Source organism: Athene noctua, chromosome 8, assembly GCF_965140245.1.
Source record: "Athene noctua chromosome 8, bAthNoc1.hap1.1, whole genome shotgun sequence".
NCBI classification, from domain to species: domain Eukaryota; kingdom Metazoa; phylum Chordata; class Aves; order Strigiformes; family Strigidae; genus Athene; species Athene noctua.
Window position 1 is genome coordinate 21,409,804 of NC_134044.1, and position 22,138 is coordinate 21,431,941.

At 38.9% G+C, this 22,138-nt stretch overlaps 2 protein-coding genes across 8 annotated transcripts in view; one reads left to right on the forward strand and one right to left on the reverse strand.

Annotated features, from left to right (window-relative positions):
* Positions 1-15,590, forward strand: part of PEX5L (peroxisomal biogenesis factor 5 like) — a 116,096-nt gene extending 100,506 nt beyond the window's left edge. For all 6 annotated transcript variants that reach the window (XM_074911946.1, XM_074911949.1, XM_074911950.1 and 3 more), the window contains 7 exons: positions 2,056-2,172; positions 3,105-3,248; positions 4,098-4,168; positions 5,370-5,567; positions 7,294-7,459; positions 7,856-8,013; positions 8,748-15,590. In XM_074911946.1, the coding sequence (XP_074768047.1) occupies positions 2,056-2,172; positions 3,105-3,248; positions 4,098-4,168; positions 5,370-5,567; positions 7,294-7,459; positions 7,856-8,013; positions 8,748-8,952 (1,059 nt within the window). In that variant the 3' untranslated portion in view covers positions 8,953-15,590. The remainder of the gene's footprint in view (positions 1-2,055; positions 2,173-3,104; positions 3,249-4,097; positions 4,169-5,369; positions 5,568-7,293; positions 7,460-7,855; positions 8,014-8,747) is intronic.
* Positions 15,591-17,827: 2,237 nt separating this feature from the next.
* The window catches only part of USP13 (ubiquitin specific peptidase 13), a 56,009-nt gene continuing 51,698 nt past the window's right edge, over positions 17,828-22,138 (reverse strand). For both annotated transcript variants that reach the window (XM_074911774.1, XM_074911773.1), the window contains one exon: positions 17,828-21,881. In XM_074911774.1, the coding sequence (XP_074767875.1) occupies positions 21,788-21,881 (94 nt within the window). In that variant the 3' untranslated portion in view covers positions 17,828-21,787. The remainder of the gene's footprint in view (positions 21,882-22,138) is intronic.

The window sequence follows — 22,138 nt, forward strand, 5'->3', positions numbered from 1 at the left end:
AAGGTATTTTTGTGGGAAAACTACAAGCAAAAATTCTAATATAAACATCTCATATATATATATATATATAATTAGTTCTATAATCTGTTTAAAAGGGCATTACTACTTATTTTTCAGTAGTTTTATTAATATTAATCTGTAGGAAAGGGAAATTTCCACTCCTTTACCTCATCCTGAATCTCAAAATTACTGCTAGTAAAAACATGGGAAAGTAATTTTTTCTTCAATGCAGTGCATATTTGCACTGAATGCAAAACAGTAGAGACATTTGTTGAACAGGATAGCTTAAGGGATTCAAGTGCCCCTGGTCATGGCTGATAAGAATAAGAGAGGGAGTGATCTGATTCATTAGCCTAACCTTTTCAAAGCCTACACGGACATTTCATCACAATCTCACAACTATTTAAAGGACTGTATTTCCTCCAATTTGGAATTAAAAGCAAATTTTGAAACCTCGAAAGTTGTTGTATAAGAGTTGTCAAGTTCTGTGCACTTCTATCACAAAGAGTCAAATCTCCTCTCCACCAGGGAAGGCTTCATATTTGTTTCCTAGTCCAAAGAGGAACATAGCAGGTACCCTCACAGACCCAATAACTCAGACAATTCCAAGTCTCGTGGAAGAAAGTCTCCTGGAAGGAGGCACATGCTACAGTAAGAGCCAAAGGGCAATGCCTGTTAGATTTCTAGAGAGGGAATGCACCTTGCCATTTGTAAAGAGCCTTATGATTTACAGCAGCCACCCTTAATGCTAGCCAGTGCCTGTCCTCCACACCTAGTCTCAAATGTTCTCATTGCTGACTTATTCTAGGTATTGTAATAGTTTGTGCTTTCCTTTTTCCCAGTACCTAAGGAAGTTTGTAGCAAGTCATACAATCACAGATTATGTTTTTGCAAATCATGCCTGGCTGTGGAGCAGTAGCAAAGCAGTCAGTATTGTAATGAAGATTCAGACAAAACCATCTGGACCATAGTACTTCAGTTAATTTTGATTAGCACCTCATTCCCAAATAGTTCTGTCTAAACCTTAGTAGAATTATTTGTGTTGTTGTCTTTGACATAAATAAGCTGAGAAACTGTGCCCTCAGTACTGTCAGTTCACTGAAGTTCTGGCCATGACTTTGTAGGAACTGGAGAACTTTGCAAAGGCTCGTAGTGCTGAGCATATATCCTGCTATGGAACTGCTTTTCAGGCTTATGACTAATGCGTGGAGGCTGAAAAAAATAGCACCTTAGTTTGGATTCTCCCCTTTTGGTTGGTTTTTTGTTTTTTGTTTTTTTTTTTTTTAAATCTTATTTCTGTTTCTTGGCATTATTTTCTAGTAGCCACAGTGGTTCCCTCGTTCTGGTCGTTACACATCCAATATCTCATTCTTGTTTCATCGTTTCTCTTGTATATGCATTTTTCCTCTTGTCTTTGAGCCGAATGTTAATCTTACTGTACAGTTTTATAATCTTTTCTATATCCCTCTCACCAGCACAGTATATAATGCAATGTTAATTTCTCCACTAGGTCCAAAAACCCCATTTGTATTAACTCTCTTGTACAAACACCCTCTATCTAAGCTTTGCCATTACTCTTTTACATAGTTGAAAATGATGCTGAATATACCAAAGTAGGATGCTTGTTCTCTTTTAAACTGTTTCATCTATTCTTATTCTTTAGCATGTATGCTTAGTTGATTTCTTCTTTTTTTTTTCTTTGGCCAGGGACTAGCAGTATTCATTTCTTTCAAATTTTAAGCAATAATTTGCTGTTAGCATCAGTAAAATGCAGTGTAAGCTGCTGCAAATCCTGCTTCAAACAGAACATCCATGGCCTCTGAAACAGAGTTTTCTGTTGATGAAATACATTCCAATATAAGAGATTAAATTTAATTATATGGAATTCCAAATATGAGCTGCAGTATTTCAGTCAGTGTGATTACTAACAGAATTAATACTACTCAGCAAAACTGCCAGACTCAGACCACTAGTAGAAAGAAATTAAAAGCTTACCATTTTATTTTATGTTTATTGTTGTTATTTTTCTTCCCTGTTTTCCTCTTTTTCTTCTAGTCAGACACAGAGTTCTGGGATAAAATGCAAGCAGAATGGGAAGAAATGGCTCGCAGAAACTGGATTTCAGAGAACCAGGAAGTACCAGGGCAAGTCACCATCTCAACCATCGAGAAGGTAACACAAAGTTTTTTAGTACAGTACATCCTTCCTGTGAGACTTCTGAGATGAGCCTCAGCTATTCAAGGGAACCCAAGAAAACTCTGGACACAGAAGCTAATTTTACCCAAAAGAGCTCATCCTCTTTAAGTGTCTGTGAGCAGGGTAGATTTAAAAAACCTTACCATAGAGAGAATACATTTAGACTTGCACACTGCCTGAATTCAGCTGAAAGGATCACGAAGCAAACTGCTGGATTATGGGCACTTTTGAAGATGGGTGCTTATGGAAGAGAACCAAATAAAAAAATCTGGGCTGGCACATTCAAACACTGTTGTGAATAGAAATGAGAGAGATTCTGTTTCTTTTCTTCATTCCCTCCGTTGCATGTTTTAATTTGTTTTATATTATGCAGCTCATATTAGCATGCATCCCTTACACTGCAGTGGCAGGAAGAGAAAAAGGCAAAATTTAAAGAAACTCTAAAATAAACCTGCTTGCAACACTGTTCTGTATTTTGAAGGTTAATTGAAGATTTCAGGGTATTAACGGAACACACGTCAGGTTACAAGCACTGCAGGGAGTCATCTGCCTGATGTGTGCTCTTTCCCACCCAATTGGATGTACTGGGCTCACACTAGGTTCAGTTCTGCTGTTACTGCAGTCAGTGGGAGTTGTTGCTGTTATCTTGGATGGGAGCAGGAGAGCCCAACATGAGTACCAGTAAGTATAATTGCAGGGCTAAAGTAAAAATAAAGCAAGCAGAAACACAAGCATCCAGTGATGCTGATTCTTTTACACGTTTTGTCATTGAAATTTCCTGGGGGAGCTCATACTGCTTTCACAGAACAAAGGATGTTTACATCCACCTGGAAAATAGTGAGACATTTTATAGTTGCCATTCCTTGCAACTGTGCTTTCATCATGGGTCCATTATCTCTCTCCTCCAGGGTTATTATTTCCATACTGACAATCCCTTCAAAGACTGGCCTGGTGCTTTCGAGGAAGGACTGAAAAAAATGAAAGAAGGTGACCTGCCAGTTACAATTTTATACCTGGAGGCTGCCATTCTACAAGAACCCAACGATGCAGAGGTATTCACTCATGTGCCTTTCACTGATAAAGGAAAAGGGGAATCCCTTTAGCATGCAATGATGGAATGATTTCGGGGCCCAAACCTTTGCTAGTCATGACTGACTGATTGAACACTAATGGTGGTTTTGGAATAGTATGTGGCTTGAAATAGATAAAGGTGAGCTGTTTGTAAAATGAGTATATATTTTTGAAATTATAGCATTTCCAAGCTGTCATCTAAAAGTATTCAAAAGAGACAATATTTCAAAACTTTCCTTCTTTTCCTGATGTTTTCAAACTATTTTTTAAATACTGCTATTGAAAAGATTATTTTTGATTTAACAAGAATGTTGACAAATTTTTTAAAGTTATATCCATTTTGGTAATATGTTTTCAATGACTATATATTTAAAGTCTATTTTCTGTGAAACATGGAAAATATTTATAGTGTATTTAGGTCTCTTTGATTCTATTGCTACATTAAATTAAGCAACAGTATTTTGAAAAGCAGAGAGAATCCCCAGGCCATCTAGAAACCTGTACAACTTAATAATTCTTCTTTACTGTTTTCCATAAAATTCTAGCAATATTTAAAATGTACAGTAACTCATATTTAAGAAATCACCATGTGATCATGCACCAACAGAATACCTTTGCATTCATTAATATAAATATTATCAGGCCCAAAGACACTCAAAACTGCATTGATTTGTACTGTTGGTATGCACACCATAGAAAAAAAATGTAGTTAGTGCTGGACAGATCTGCTATTTTGATTCACCCCGCTGCTTAACAGTGATAATAGTTGTAACTCTGCTTGCAGTTGGGTATATATAACAAAATAACACAATGATTGATTATTTTTGCAGGCCTGGCAGTTCCTGGGCATAACACAGGCAGAGAATGAAAATGAGCAGGCAGCCATTGTCGCCCTCCAAAGGTAGATGGAGATAATTGCTAAATAAAGGGTCTGATGAGTATTAGGTAATGGCGGCCCAGGTATACTTAATGCCATTCTTACCTTGTAACATGAAGCATTTATTCAACTAAGTAAAGCATTGACATAGATATGGAAATCTTCCCAGTCACTTCAGAGGGATGACTAGTGATTAATATTTCTGTTTTACCAAATAAATTCAATATTTAATCTAGTAATTTACATAGCTGCACAAAAGAAAAGCTACATGGCCTGATGCACATAAATGAGGCATAATGCAAATAAAGTGCCTTCCTGATATTTTAGCTACTTGGCATATTTTATGTAGTCTGTTCTTTAATAAAGAGGTTTTCTTAATTGGAACAAACTCCCCATAGCTGCTGAATACTAAACTGACAACATTTTTGAGGTTGACAGAGATGTGAAGATCACTGTCTGCTTGTATGTAAAATGTCAATTCCAAAACATCAGCATTATTATTATCTATCTGTAGTGGGTTTTCATGTTTCCATTTGGAACAAGTACCCTCTCCATACTCAAATGCATTAGCAATGTTAACCTTCATGTCATTTCACCTAAGGAAACTCTTAACTTATTAAATGTAACTTATTAGCTTACCTGGATAGAAATCCAAGGCTTGCTCATCCCCACAGTTTTGAAACAAGCAACAATGATGTTCACAAGGTAGACTAGATTCTGGTTTCAGTTAATAGTATATAACCATAGAAAGACTAATTGAGTTGATTGGCTCTAGCTTTAACAAAGAAAAACTGGGAATTCAGGATGGCTGAGAAGATTCATAGGGATGGAAGAAATTTTGTTTTCAAAATACTTTTCTGTATAGCTGCAAAACCATATTAAACTTTTTGCTTGAATTTACACAAAACTTCTCTTTGTTTACTAGACAGATACAATAAAAATTAATCTACCCATATTTAGTCATAACTAGAAGGATGAAAACAAAACTTGTATGTGTACGTTTATGTACATGTGTGTACGCACAGCAACGAGTATATATATGTGTGTATACATATGCATAATGCACTTAGCACAGTAAAATAAGACAAAGTCCCTTCTTTATAAGTATCATTGGGTAGATCTCACTTGTGTGAGTGATTTATTTTACACAGATTAGTTTTGAAGAATTTAAGATTTGTGTTTGGCTAAAAAAAAATACCTCAATATATTTTTATTTTCTGCCTAGGTGCTTGGAACTACAGCCGAACAACTTAAAAGCTCTGATGGCCCTGGCTGTAAGTTATACTAACACTGGCCATCAACAAGAAGCCTACCAAGCCCTAAGAAACTGGATAAAGCAAAATCCAAAATACAAGTATATAGTGAAAAGCAAAAAAGGGTCCCCAGCACTTGCCAGGAGAATGTCTAAGACATCAGATGAAAGGTAAACGCAGTGTAAATCCTGATGGTGGAAATTTTAAGGACATCACTAGAAATGATGGTGCATACTGTGCTGCTCCCTCACTACGTAGAAGTCCAGCCTGTTCCCTGTGATGGAAGACTCGAAGTGTTTAGTGGCAGGAGTGGGAAGCTAACACAGGACATTTGGTTTAGTGACTGAAGGCTTTATCTTATGCCATCCCTGGAAGTTGAAAACAAATACACACACACCACAGCTAAAAAGAGATGCTTCCTCTCAACTCCCATCACTTTCCTCTGACCCTGTCTGCTGCCTCTGTATTCCCACATCCTCCATCCTCATTCTTCAGCTGCTTCCAAATCAATACGAAGCCTGTATCCTGCTCTACATGTGTGTTCTTCCTACTGTTCACCATATTTCCTATATAGCCAAGCCAGTTGAGTCAAGGAATGATAGCCATTTTGCAGTGGGACATGGCTTCAGTTCACTAAAAATATTGGGAAATAGCATCTGCTTGTTTAAGAGCCATTCTGGATCTAACCAAAGAGACAGTGTAGTCATTTTATCTGATTTCAGCCTAGCATACTGTAATGGGAGCTAGCAGCCATTTTAAACAACAAAAAAAATCATGAGTTGGCAGTTCTTTGTCATGATTTCATGAGGCTGATAAAGCATCTCTGAACTGCAAGATGTGTGATAAAGTCATTAAAGGCATAAACATGATTTATAGAACTAAAATGCTATCTCACTGCCTGTCATTTTGAAGACAGGCCTCATGCCCTTATCACTAACAAGCCATGGGTTGACAAGATAATTTAGTACAAGGAAAAATAAAATATGCAAGTTCTACTTAATTGCTAAGTGTGTTATGCTACTTTGGCCTCATCCCGCTGACATCTGGTGTTGTCAGTGCAAAGGTTTTACGAAGCCTACAGAGGGTACAGAAGTCTCAAATTCTGGCATCTTCTGTCAGAGGTCTTAGCTAGTAACTTGATCTGTGCCTCTTAAGAGTGACTATTTTTGCCAGTAAAGAACTCTTACGTCTAAGAAACTCATCCAATTTTAATAAGCCTTCATGTTATCTCACTTGGGTTTACAGCTGCACTTTGACTTCATAGAATCATAGAACAATTTGGGTTGGAAAAGACCTTTAAGGTCATCAAGTCCAACTGTTAACCTAGTGCTGCCAATCCCACCCCTAAACTATGTCCCTAAGTGCCACATCTACACGGTCTTTTAAATACCCCCAGGGATGGTGACTCAGCCGCTTCCCTGGGCAGTCTGTTCCAATGCTTGACAACATTTTCAGTGAAGAACTTCTTCCTAATACCCAATCTACACCTACCCTGGCACAACTTGAGGCCATTTCCTCTTATCCTATCGCTTGTTACTTGGGAGAAGACACCAACACCCACCTCACCACAACCTCCTTTCAGGTAGTTGTAGAGAGCAATAAGGTCTCCCCCCCTCAGTCCCCTTTTCTCCAGGCCAAACAACCCCACTTCCCTCAGCTGCTCCTCAAAGGACTTGCTCTCTTTATACGGGTGAACTTTTTTATTCCAGGCATGAGTTTACAACAGCACTTGGAAGTAGATTTTTGCCATGATGAAGTTGAAGAAGCTTATTTTCAAGTATATCACTTCTGGTACATCCACTACAGGGATTTTGATTTCTGGCTATGCAATCAATATTGCAATATTTGTAAAGAACAGTAAGATGGAACTTGACATTATTTTTCACCCTTGTCTAGCTCATTACTTGAAGAAGTAAAGGATTTGTACTTGGAGGCTGCTCACCAGAATGGTGATATGATAGACCCTGACTTGCAGACGGGACTTGGAGTTCTTTTCCACCTGAATGGAGAATTTAACAGAGCAATAGATGCATTTAGTGCTGCGTTAACTGTTCGGCCAGAGGTACATTTTATGCTTTTACATTTTTAAGAATTTAGCTTTACAGACCATTTTCTTTCTCCCCTCTTGATCAGGCTAATATTAATGAGATGTCACTTCAGCCATTAAAATTTTAATACCTGAAATAGAAATGTTAATTACAAGACAGTCCCTTTTAGAAGCAGATTTATACATGTCCAATTTCTAGCTGTGCTGATTAGTTGTACGAGTTATATAAAGTTGCCTGTAATCATGAGTCAGAACCTCACATTTTGTGTCAATTAAGAGAAGATACAATTATTTTAATAATTATTTAATAATACTATTATTTTCTGCAGTCCTCCTTACTTTTCAAGAAAAAAAAATGAACTCTTATGTCCCCTTTTGACACCTACAGTAGAAAATTCACTTTCTCACCAGGACTATACATTATGGAACCGTCTTGGAGCAACCTTGGCAAATGGGGATCGCAGTGAAGAAGCTGTTGAGGCCTACACACGTGCTTTAGAAATACAACCTGGCTTCATTAGGTCCAGATACAACTTGGGGATAAGCTGCATAAACCTAGGGGCATACAGGTAAGTTACAAAAATGTGTATACAAAAAAGTCAGGGATCATAACTACCAAGTGAAAATTCATTTTCTAGCTCAAGCTATTTAAGAAAAAAAAATAAATCAGAACATAGCTACATAATCTCAGCTATTGTAAAATTTTGTTATTATTTTTTACAAAGTATAACAAAGCAATGACACTTTTCTTATTCCACAAATTCTGCACAACAGAACTACTGAATGTCTATCAAAAGAAAATAAATCCCTCATTCAGCAAGCTGCTTAAGCAATTTTTTAGCTCTAAGTGCAAGTACTCTTATTATAATCAGTGGAATTGTTCTCACACGTAAACTTAGTCCTGTGCTTACAAGCTTTTCTAAAAGAAAAAACAAGAGCCTGTCTTTGGAAGGGAAACAGATTAAACTGCTTCAAGTAGCTAATGCTGTCAAAAACACTTTTGATACATCCTTCAGGAATCAAGGGTGATATTCCAGGGTCCCAACTGTCAGCTTAACAGAGTTAAGATGAAGGGGAGCTACACAGCAGTGAAGACAGTATCCCCAGATGTATGAATAGACTGAGCTCTGCATTACTCCAAGCCACATCCACTTGTTAAAGAAAATCAAGCAAGAATAACACAAAGAGACCAATGAACTGCATTATAAAATAATATACTGGAGTCTAGCATAGAACTTTAGAAAGTTTTACTTAGTTGTTAAGCAAATTATATTGCTTGTTTCTTTTTTCTTCTCCCCTACAGAGAGGCTGTCAGCAATTTTCTCACTGCTCTCAGTTTGCAAAGAAAGAGCAGGAATCAACAACAGGTTCCCCATCCTGCTCTGTCAGGCAATATTTGGGCAGCACTTCGAATTGCTCTGTCTATGATGGACCAACCAGAACTATTTCAAGCTGCCAATGTAGGTGATCTAGACATTCTGTTAAGGGCCTTTAATCTAGAGCCGTAATAAAAGGTATCCACAAATTGATTAAATTGTATTAGGAAACAGAGAACTCTTTTATTAGTCATTGCAAATTGACCACATTTTCCAAAAGATCATGGCTGTAGAGCAGTAGGGGAATTCTCTCGGACATTATTCAAAAAGGAAAAGTTCAAAAGCACAAAATATTGTAAATAAATTCAAACTCAAAGGACTGAAATGAGCTGCAACTGATCTGACAAAGCCCTGAACTATATGAAGTAGCCATTTCTGAAGAATTTTCATCCCATGCAAGCTATATCTCTCTATATACACAGCTATACAAAGGAAACTATATTAAGAACAAACCTAGATAATTGTTATTGCACATTAGAATGGCAAGCAATGCATCCAAGGAACCTGCTTAGTAGCTCACTGCACTATGTTGACATCCCTTTGCCCTACAACGTGGATGCCCTGTCCTTTGGTTTCTTTGTTGAAGTCTTCTCAAGGTCCATTTTTAACGTATCTCTGAAAATAGATGCATGTAAAATGGATGTATTTTGGTTTGAATATTTTTATTAGTTGGCAGTCAAGAAAATTTTTGCTTCCGAAGGTAGTTCGATTAATTTGGGCCCAATTCTGCAGGCTCATCGAGTTGTAAACCACGTGCAATGTTAAGAGGAACATTGTACACAGAGATCTATGGGAATAGGCCATGTACATATGGGAAGGCCAAGTGTTGCCAGCAAAAGTGGTAATTTGCACTAGAATTGTTGCTGTTTAAACCAGCTATCCCTGATCTTGGACAGAGTATGTCTGCTTCAGAGGAGTTCATAGCAGGGTCTGCACCTATCTATGTACTTATGCACTTTAATCTTTCTTTTTGTAAAATAGTGCTATGCTGTTATTTTAGTTACTACCAACAGAATGTACAGGATAGCCTTGTTGGTATAAAGGACCAAATATAATTTCCTGAAATGTGACGAGAGGGTTTTCAATATTCTTCTGTTTAAAAAATGCAAATATCGTATAAACTGCAATATCTGTTAGAAAGATTATTCTATTATGCATCCATCAGGTACTACATACATGCATGTGCATGCACATACATGTTGTATGTGAATTATGTCATTTCAGAATATAATAAGCCACAGATCGTTACTGCAAATAAATAAAAGTTTTCATAGGAGTTAATGCCTGCAGACCACGCTCAAGGGAAAATTTTCCCTGAAAAAAATTGGTCTATGTAATGTTTGTAGGACTGAGACTACGATTTGATCCTGCTGTTATGGCAAGCAGTAGCAAAAGTCCCAGTGACCTCCATGAGAGCAGACTAAATCCTTAGATAACATCAGTATTTGTAGCTGCTAAAAATGTATATATATCTCTATATCTATATATACACACACCATCTTAATTTTCCCTGATTGGATGAATGGAGAACCGTACTGGGGACAGTACCCTGACACATGATGAATGGAATAATTTAGCTACAGTCAAACACATTTAGCCCAAGGTGAATGTGTCAATCAAAGACAGGAATAGAAATTTTTAAGGAGGTAATTTTCAGTTGCTCACATTTTTAATATTTTTCCAAAATAGTGAAAGATAAAAAGTGTAATTGGGTGGCTACTGTGGCCAGGAATTCAATAGGCAAGGTAGCGACTGAAATGTGTTAAAGTAGAACAAATAGCACCTTTCCCGTAAACAGCATTAAAAGAAAAATCCAGCTCAATCAGCTGGAAGAAAAATCTAACTGCACAGATCACAGAGAAAGAAGCTCTATGGGAATTGGACAGTTTCACTAGTACAAACCTAACGTTTCTTGCAGCTGTTTGTTATTTTGAGCAACCACTTAAAGGAAAATTCCATGTAAGACAGTATAATCACTGCATCTAATCATTAACTATAGTTTGTTAAATAAAAATAATCAATTCTCATTAAAAAAGTAAAAGGCTTACCCCTCACTCCCACAGAATAGGGATGCTGAAACAGCTACAGGAATTTTTTAATAATGCTTTATTAATTCATTGTTTACATATATATTCCTATTTATCTATCAAGCATTTCATAACTGATTCCTGCAACTTTCTCTAAGGATTCATTTTCAAGGACTGACTGTGAATGTCATTTTAGCTAAGTGGGCTGCTGTATGCATATCTGCTGACAACAGTTTGCTCTTTTGCTGTGACAGCGATGTGTGATGACAGCTCTTTATTGATAAGGCAGAGCAGAAGGTGCAGTGCAATTGAATCTGGAAAGTGATAAAAGAGAGGGGAGGCAGCTTTGAGAAGAGGCTGTAAAGCAAAGGCATATGTGCTTAGATTTTGCTTGATGCCCTGCCATCACACAAGTTCTAGAATATCCTCTGTGCTGTGGTGTAGGATAATCAGTACTTATCCAGAGGAATTAGCTGTTCAGGAGCTTTATTTTTACACCTTTCGAATAAAAAAAAAACAAACCTGAACTGCTTGACTTCTCAGAGTCAGAAGGACATTTGATAGTGATGGCAGTTCACTAAATCTCTTCTTCTCTAGCATGTGGACGAGTAACAGCAATTCTGTTAGGAAAACCTAATGCAATTCCTAGCCTCCCAAAAAAGGAACAGACTAAGTAGGTAGCTTTTGATTTATCCTGGGATGCACTGCTGAAAACTGAAGTCATCTGCTGATACCAGTCCATCCCCATGCGATTGGTACGAGAAAAGTTGTCTGTGTAAACCTAGAGACAAACCACTGGGGCTGAACTCTACCTCCCAAGGGCCCCCCAGTTCATCACAAGCACTGCAGTTCTGCTCGGACGGGACACGGGCTGCAAACCTCCCCCAAGAAGTTGTGGGCACTCTTGGAGATTGCCCCAGCTGCTCTCTGCTGGTTCAGACACAGCCCATGGCCAGGTAACCACCTTCCACTGACCGAGGCACTGCGTGAGGGAAGGACTAAAGCAGACAGACTTATAGGGGACAGTGACACATCTCCTTGTGCTAGGCACCAGTTCTGGCCTAGTGTGTGAGTGGCCACACTGGGAGAGTGGCCAGTGGCTGAGCTCACCTCACTATAACCGCCACAGCAGCTCTTGGTACTTCTGGGGACTTCCTCAGTATCCTTGACTCTATCATCCTCCTTTAGCCCCCACTGCCAAGCACCGTCAGTGCAGAAGACAGGATTAGATACAGCTTTGATCTGACCTCCTTGTGGTGTTTCTTAAATATTCAGTGGCAAGCATGTATATTTGCCTGAAACAGCAAGAGGAAACATGTGAGGAGGCTGCAGCATATTAACACCCTGAGGAGGAACTTCATCTACTCATACTTCTAACCAGGCATGAGGTAGGATAAATAAGGCGGCTGTTGAGCAGTAGCAGATTGAGCCTGAGAGTGAGAGACAGGAAATCTGGGTCCTGTTCTCAGTGCTCCCTGTGAGCTCGACCAAGTCAAAACCTCCTGCCATCTCTGGCTTGCCCAGGGGTGCAAGGAAGGAAGATGGGCAAGTAACAGCCACCATGTGACAGCACTACCCAAGAGCAGGGGAGTGCCAATGCCTCACAGACTGCATGGCTGAGGTCACCACTCACGCAAATTGGAAGGTAACACACAAACGCAGCGTTGCTCAGGTCTAAGTAAAGAAGCAGTTTCACATAGAGACTAGCAATTTCAGCAGAGAAGGCACCTGGAGACATTTCAGGATAACAACTGTACAGCATCTATGGAGTAATGCCAAATTAGAGTGCTGCAATGGTTTATCATCATCTCATCACCTCTGTTTCCCCTTCTTGTTACTCCCCTCTCTGCAGAGGTGATTTATCACTGCCAGGTAATTGATTCCAAATTTTTGAGTCTTTTTTTCTATTTTCTATTTTATGCAATTAAACGTTTTCCTAACCCCAGCTTGTGACTGTTCCTCTCCTCTGCAAAGCTTTATGAATATTATGACCTAAGTCTGATCCATCCAGCTGCTGAACACTCATGTAGTCTTCACAGGCGTGCTCAGCACTTTGCACGATCAGCTCATGTGCATGGATTCAGTTACCAGACAAGGGCTGGCCTCTGGCACCACTGCACATGCTGCTAAACAGGCCCTGAAATCAAAGTGATTATTTATAGTGAGGCTTTGCGATGAGAGCAATAGGCTCATTTCTTGCTGACCTCTTTAAACTGTAATGACTCTAGAAACCTTGTGGCAATAGACTGGTTTATGACAGGCTGAAGAACCGATTTGAGGTTTAAGTAAACACATATGCATATCTGCATCTAATGGTATTTTCTTATGATCTGATAAATCACCGCAACTGTAAAAATATTGGGGAGATTCAAATGACACAAAACCTCACATGCCAGTACTGCATGCAGCTACATTAACAACCACAGCGAAGCATTAACACAAAGCATGCAGTAATGCTACTTGAGTACATGTTTACAGAACGCATGCAGAAGGCCCACACATAGGGTATTTTTAAACTGTTGATTGTATCTTCTATGGGATATTTTAAAAGTACTTTGCATCTGCCAAACTCAAAACTGAGTTGATCGTGTTATTTGGAACAGGTTAGACCAAATGCAGAGCCCTTTTCAAATCCCATCCTTAGAAATCACTTTGTTATCGATTTCATGTTTGCTTCAATTGTTTAATTAATGACAGACATCTGCACTAACAGCTTTTTCAGACATTTTAGTATCCTCTTAAGAAATGAAACGTGCACGGCTTTCATGGTGAAGCTGGGTGCTCGGACTTCAACGTTTTCTTCTCTAGTATAAACCAGATAGCACCAAACCAAAGAAAAAGATTCCCAGAGCCAGTGAAACAACTATTGTCTCACTCTACACATACTTACCACGGCCAGGCTTTTCTAACTTCCTCCCTAGCTCTGAAGGCTGCTCCATGTATGACTGTCCTGTTTGAAATATGCAGATGTAAAACTTCCCAGGGTCTGAGTATCTGCTGCATCCACTGATTTCAGCTGCAGACACTTAACTCAGCTGAAAGCTCAGAACATCATGTTAAGCACGAAGAGCTAATGAGCCAATTTAGAAAACCTGGGCCTGTCTGTCAAATGAAGAGGACCCTGGCAACACGAAGAGCTCAGCCAGGCGATCCTAGGAACATCCAAAGAGCATGGGCCTCCCTAACACAAAAGCCACCATGACAGAAAGAATAACTGATACTGGCAGCCACAGAGGCAAAGCCTGAGGCTAAATCATCCCTTGATGGAGCCAGTGAGAATTAGAGTAAAGCATAAATTGGTTGTAGATCTCTTTTGCCCAAACATGCATCTGCAAAATGAGACATAATCTTTACTTTGCATAAATAACCTGCACAGTTGAAGATCTGAGATTTCTGGTCACCACAGTGTCATCAGCTTAGCAGTCTGTACAGTGAATTTATGTAATAAATGCTTATAAAGTACTGAGTATTCACAGAAAAAAGTGATAGACAAAATGCACTGCACGTTCTGAGAAAAAATGGTGGGTATGCAATACAGTATTATCTACTACTCAAACCTCATCTAGGCTAGAAATCAGATTCCTTCATTATAGTTCTACTGGTTTTGGACCGGTGAAATAAATCAGAGAAAAGGAGTGCCATGCATGAAGAGATCTTTGACACTTTGAACAAATCTAGGCAAAATGAAAAACAAACATGTCACAGAATCCACAGAAAGTTTCAGAGCCCCAGCCCACAAAGTAATAGGTATTAGGCATGGGAAAGAGACAGAAGGAATCTAAATTTTCCTAAAAATAAGCTGTAACTTTGCAAATGCTTGCACATGTGACAGCCCATTGAGCAAGCTTGCACGGTCAAGACTTTGTGCTTTGATCTTTTTTCCCCTTCCACATTTACAGAATGCCATCAACATTGGCTAAAACTTTAATTTAAATAGCCTTTTTAATATCAGTAATCTATTGTAAATTCAGAAAAAAAAACATTTATAAATATATTTTATATATCAGAGTATATCGTATCAAGTAAAATAAAACTATATAGTTTAGAGAGGCATTCTGTGTGGCTTCTTCTATATGCTATAAACTGTTTGAAAACCTTTGCAATCTTGCCTCAGTTTTTTTGGCTTTATTTTTAAGCCAACATACAGGAAAGAAGAGATTATAGGGTTGGCAGATACTTTTGCCTGAGCCATCTGAAGAGCCCTGCTGCTGCAAAGACTTACATTGCCCACTTAACTTTTTGTGTTGATAGTTAAGTGTAGGTGCAAGGCTTCGCAGAGAGGTGGGCGGTGGATGGGAGGTGGGAGTTCAGCCCTACACCTGAATGTTTACATTCCCTTACAAAGGTTCATACTGACCCAGATTGAGAATCTGAGTGTAAGTACATACAGAGTAAAAAATTAGTTTCTTACTACAGGTAACTTTGCCTCTGCATACTTAGTGCATTATCAGCTGTGTATAATATTAAACACAGACCTGTAGTTTACTGATGCTTTAATTTGATGTTTCCTTGCACTGCTGTTTAAAATAATCTGTTTCCTCAAAAATGAATGATGTGCATATTGGATGTGCTAAATTGATTACAGTCACAGAACACTATTTGCAGAGCACCACATTTAATGTAGTATTTTTGTACTGTAATGGAAGCATGCCTTCCTTGGGTTCTTTTCCACATATTAAATTGTATTTATTTACCTGTATTTATAACTGTGCAATTTTTAAATATGTTTTAAAAATAAACTTTGTCTGTGGCTTCAAATATTTCAAAATCTCTTTTCAATTTGAAAATAGTCTTGACTATAATTACTTGAACTGAAAGGAGGGACCTACTTCTCCAACTGAAATAAAGGAAATTTTTTAAATGAGGTCTGCTATCCTATTGTTTACAATGTGAACATGCTTCTCTGCTTAAAAATTAAGCCCACAAGATGCTTTTTTCATTAACATTTTTCATAAATCCGTTGTTACTCTGAGGCAGAGTTATTTTTATTTCAACATATTGATCAATTATACTTACACCTGGAATTTGTACTAGCTGAGGTCTGGCCCAAAGGGTTTTGTGCATTGACTCTGTATGAGGAAAAAGGGAAAAAAAAGTAGATCAGAATTTTTCCTGAAGATCATGCAACTGCACACCTCAAACTTAGAAGTAATATTACAAGACAATCTTTCTGAAAAAAACAAGGCTAACTTCCAGTGATTGAAATTGTCACTCGAGCATCTTCCCATAAGCCATAGTGGGAGCTGCCTATCGGTGTTTTACAGTTTGGCTTGTGTGTGATGAGGTGAAAGAGCTGACAGAGTAGCAATGACAACCATCTTTACACTTTTGTTATGGCGTATTAACGTAAGTGGGACATAAAACTCCTGCACACAGCTGTGGACAGAAGAGATGACAACCAGCAAGAAAGCTGTGAGTTACAGCAGGGGGCTATTGGCAAAGCAGGTCAACGCTGGCATGGATCTGAAGAGACTCTCGATGGACATGTGAGTTCTCCAGAAAAGAGAACCCAGAACAATCAGCCAGTTTGCCTGTACAAAGAAAGCTCCGTCAGAAAAGCCAACTGTCTGTCTATGGCTTTAACCAGAACATTCCACCAAACAAGAAAAGGGAACAGAGACTAGAAGCACACTAACGCTTAGGATGCAATGGGTGCTCCGGACACTGGTGTGTTTTTTTCAGGAGATGTCAAGGTTAGTTTAGTTCTTGCTGCTCCAATGTACCAACAGAGCAGCAGCAGGAACGCCCATCAGTTATGTGCTCTGTAGTGCACACAGACCAGGAACACAGCGCTGCAGTCCTGAAGGCAAAGACAGTGTTTGGGGAAAAAAGCGTTAGTGCCGAATCTCACATCCAAAACTGCTCAGAAAATCACTGGGAAGGATAATGGTAAAGATGTCTGAAAATATAATCACCTACTCCACACCAGCTGTCAGTCATGCAGTCTTCAATATTTTTATGGCATTTGTCTTTCACCACAGCTGTCAGTGCTGCCCTTATTCATGTTATGTTTGTGGCACATTTTAGTGGGGGGGAGCAGAGACCAGAGGTGGTGGTGTCAGTTATCCAATACTCCCTCCACAAGCAGTCCACAAAAGCTAGCAGGTACAAATCTTATAGGGGAAATTCTTCCTCGAAGGCTGAACAGAGCCCTTCAGCTTGCACGAGGAGCCACGTTCTGACACCTCTTCCAGTTGCTACAAGCAGTGTGAGAGGTGTGGTGCGATTTGCCACAGTCACAAAGGACATCTGTGATAGAAAAGAAACTAAAACAGATCATTAAATTTGGACTTCTGAGCTGAACCATCTTGACCTTTCTTACAATTCAACACTTCACATGTCCTCTGCTTTTGTGTCATGTAGTATCGCTTACAGCCCGGTAGGTTTACCTCTTACCTCTCCTCCAGTTTCTGGTCCCATGATCCTATAAAAAGATGAAAGGGTGGCTACCCCTCAGTCTTCTGTGGTCTATTCTTTCATCTACCAAAAACTCCCAGTGGTCACACTGCTATGTAAAGCCCTTACGCATGAGGAAAAAGACTTCTTTACCGAGCAGCAGGTGGAATCTCTAAATAAATATGAGTAATTACAGATCAAGATAAAGCAGGAATTTGGGGGTGAAAATGACAACATTCTTCCCCATGAACATTGCCAACTCTTGTGTTCAAAGAACATCAACTGGCTTAAAAGTTAAAAACAAAACAAAACAAATCTTAATTAGAATCCCATTTTCTATTTTTGTCACATTTTATATACACTCAGGGCTTGGGGATTATTTTTTTCTTCCAATTCATGGAAGTGCCATGAGTCACAAGAAATCAAGACTCACAAACCTCTTTGTTCCTTGTGCAGGTTTTCTAAGTAAAACACCAAACGTGACCACAAAGCGTAAGAAAAGACGCAGCATCAAAACATACTCAGTCCATTCCTCTTCAGTTCAGGCAGGAAGGAAAGAAGTAAGAATCCACACAGTCACAAGATGTGAGAATATTTCTTTTTAATTTAAAACAATTACACCAGTGTCATTCACAACCTTTCTCATCTCAGACAATTACTCTCCAAAATGTTAACAGTGCTTCAAGCAAACAACTCTGAATGGTGCAAAGTAAACCAGTACAGACACTTCCAGGATGCAACAGTAAAACCACTGAATAGTGAATAGAAATCAGAAACTGATCGCAGCCATTAAGGTAGGAAGGGCAATGGGAAAAGAATAAAAAGTTATGTCCAGTTGGATATCTTGCATAGTCTTTCAATGCATGAAAACAGCAAAGAAAAATGGCTGCTGCCAGGATGGAGAACAAAAGGAATGAATTGGAGATGCTTCTAAAACAATCTAACAAGCTCTGGTTGCATCTATATTCAGAGTGTGTGCTACGACCCAGTGGAGGCTGCCTGAATCAAACTGGACTGATGCTGGTTTTCAGACACACCAAAGTCAGTCAGAAGTAGTGCCACTGAACACAGTAGAATTACAAGTGATAGTTGTCCAGAAATACCTAGACTTGTTTTAAAACCATAGCTTTGAATAAATTAAATTTTCATCCTAATTGTATTTTATCTAGGAAGATTAAATAGGAGTCTGTGTCTACATGTGTTCTGGAGACGAGATTGTGACTCAGTGAGGGGTCTGCTGGATCCAGCACGCTGCTAGGAATGAGCGATGAAAAGGAAAACAAGTTGTTGAGTTTTTCTTCCTTTCCCTCTCCTATCCTAAATCTAATGAAAAAGTAAAAACCAGTTTAAGAAATAAGAGCATTATTTGCTGCCAACTCCTGGCTTCCCATAATTCTCGGGTCAGATTGTCTCAAACAGCTCACAGTGATTTTTCTTCCTCCGTCCTTTTTTGTCAAGAAGCTCTCAGCACACCTAACCCCCAGCTGCTATTGCAGTACCCAGGCACATGGAGTTTCCCCATCAGCCACTGCCCAGTTTGTGCACTGAGGCCTGGCCCAGCACAAACCAGTGCATACAAATTTTATCAGGCAAAGCCTGATGAATTAGTCATCTATTCAGTACAGTCTGTTTGAGTGTGGCTTCTGCATGCTGAAGTTTAAGAAAACAACGAAATGAAACTCTCCCCCACATTAGGCTGAAGTGTCAGGAGTTTACATCCTGCTCCTCCAGATTCATGATGTTCTTCACACATATCTCATTGCAAAAGTGAGATCACTTCACTGGCCATTTGAAAAGGGAGGGAAGCTACTACTTTGTGAGATAATAAAATAATTCCTCAAACACCTGAAGAATTTAACATATTTTCAGGTGCTAAATTTTAGAAGATCCATAAGCCTTTCCCCTCAACTGCTCCCTGTACTTCTGACCCACTTGGTAGTTTAGGCAGGCAGTACACAAGAATGATGAACTGAAAAGAATTTCAGAACCCGAGCTGCCACAGCTCACCTATCACAGTCAGCAAACGGCTCGCCCCTTTCATTTACCAGTTCCAGTTTATCACCCACCAGCTTTCTAAGTGTGCCTCCTATTAACTGAGATCAACCAGTCCCATGGCCATTCCAGTTCGAGATGTACCAGACAAATGGTGTCCAAGCTCCATCCTTAATCCTACCAGACCAGCCATGTTTCCAGTTTAATAATGAACACGGGGACTAACTAGTCTGTTGGCCTTTATTTACCCAAGGTTTCTAAATAAAAAGGCAGTGGCCACCAGATCTTTCTAGTTTTTAAATAGCCCTTTAAGTTCATGAGCCAAGAGGGAAGCTGTTGTGTTGAACTTCTTTGGAATATAACTGGATATTCAAAATAATTAAAAATTAAAAAGAAAAAATTTAAGAGAGGCCTTTTGTCCTTTTTTTACTGCCAGAATGAAACAGCATCAACACAGTTATATGGAAGTTTTGTTCTTTCACTTTAAATAGAAGATGTATCACTGCATAATTTGCTGATCCCATTTTTAAATCTGGCATTTTCTGGTGAAATACACAACCTGGAAGAAGGAAAACAATTACTGACAGCTTTTATTTTGTCCAGAACTGGTGGCTCAATAATTACAAGGCAGCTGGATCTCACAGGAGCCACTTACCAATGTGCTAGGATGCCGTTCTTTTGTGTCAATAAGGGCAGGAAGCTTTCCTAGCAATTAGGCACCATTTACACGCTACAGAATTATTGCACTAGAATTTCTCTCAATCTCTTAAGATCAAAAAACGATTTAAAAAAAAAAAACCAAACAATAGTGTTTTTTGGCTTTGCATGAAGCTATATGACCAGAGGGAGAACTATTTTTCCCCAAATGCTAGAAAAAATAAAATGCCCTACTCAATCAGATTTTTAATTTGGGTTCTCTTCTGTAGTGTGTAGCTGCCTGAATTTTGCTATTAAACTTTCAGGCCCTGACTGCAGAGAAAATGTAATTACACCTCCCTGCCTCTCTTGCACTCTGTAAGGAGGATTTATTTTTTTTTTTTGACCGTTCCAATGTATTTTGAGGGCTCAGTAAGATTGTTTGAGGCAACTCCAGCAACAGTCTCTCTGCAGTGGCCAACACTGTGAACCTTTGGGGTTTTTTTGGAATCATGAAAGGTTTTACACTCACCATTGTTGTTTCTTCTAGAATTAGTGTTTACAAACACAATTTAAAAACCCACATATATATTCTTGACTGTGACACAAACTCAACACCCAAAAACCCAAAAAGACAGGAAAGGCCAGCCTCTGCCTATCCACCCCTTCATCCCTGCCATAGATATAAAACCCCTTTTAGAAGGTGTCTGTTGAAGTGATCAGATTATTGGTGCATTTGCATGTTTTAAGAAAGATGAAACATAATTTCAAGGTGGGTGGTTTTGTTGTTTGTTTTCTGTTGTTGGTTTGTTTTTTGGTTGTTGTTGTTTGTTTTTTTTTAAAGGGAGGAGAGAGAGGCATATCAATAAATCAGCAGTTTTACTAACCAATTCCCCCCACTTATGGATGGAACAAAATATTTAAGCAATCTTTGGTAGAAAGCAGAATTGCACTGTGAGTACTTGCTCAGGGAGTTCAGCTGGAATGTCAGTGGTCGAGATGCAGATTTCCCTGAAATAAATATAATGGGACAATAACTCCTTCTTTATGTCCTTCATAAGAAAATAAAATTTAAATAATAGCCTTAATAGCCTTGCCTTTCCTGAGGGTATGTGTTTAATTTCATATTCAGAGAGTCTGCTTCTTTTAGCTGTCTGTAATCCTGAATCTGTTGGAAGAACTTGCAAAACATTCAAGCAAAGATGAAGAAACCTATGTCTGCAAAAATAAAATCTGCTATTTCTCTTTGGCAGAAAACGTACAGGGCACTGACAGGAGATTGCTTCCATCTCAGTTAAGTTTCTTAGGTTTATGCATCAAAAAGGCAAACCAAAATACTGTAAGCCTGAATTCCAACAGATATAACTTTTCTCACTGTACCGAAAATAATCTCTCAGATATGACATTCTGCTTTGAAGAACACTCACATACCCCCTCCCTCCAACTTTATATGCAATATGATTTCTCTAAGGGGTCTGGACTCTGGTTGAAAACACTGGCTCCCAGTTACCAAAGATGCAAATATTTCTTTGAGGTCTTCAACATATGCATGGGCAGTACAGGCAGGAGCTGGCTGGACTGGGCTACTTTTGCTCAACTCTGAAACTTCTGTTTTCTCCATATACTAGCTGCAAACTCCACCAGTAATCTGCATGGTCTTAAGGTATCCTTTAAAGTGTATAAATTTAAAACAATGTACTATACATCACCTAATAGAAATTTTCCCTCTAACACTTAAGGCGGCATCAAATGACTGTTTTTAAATAAACTATAAATAACCCATGTTTTCCTTTGCTTTTTGGCAGTCCAAGGGTTAGGGGTCTTTTGTTGGTTTTAGATTTCATTTTTATTGTATGTTTTTTTGGGCAGGTTAAAAAGGCTTACGGCTTCTTAAGGCCAGGTAATAGATTAGAGGCCTAACTTGGTATCCTGTGGTAAAAATAAATGTAGCCCAGGTCTTTGGGAGGTCGTTCTGAGGCACAGACTCTAAGGTCATTGTAGATCACCCATCTGAAATGAAAACAAGATTGATTACATTCCACGTGCATAAAAATCACCACAAGTTTATCAGGGACTTCTCAGACCCAAAATTCAGAGAGCTTAAAATCTAAAATTAGGCATTGCAACAAGAACAAACCATCAGAGAAAGCTGAAGCAGGTTTACTGGTGAAGTTAAAGACGACTGGTGAAGAGAAAGAAGAGGGACATGCAGAGGAATGTGTAGTTACAGTTCAAATGAAGGAAAAAATCAGTCCCAAGGCCAAAGA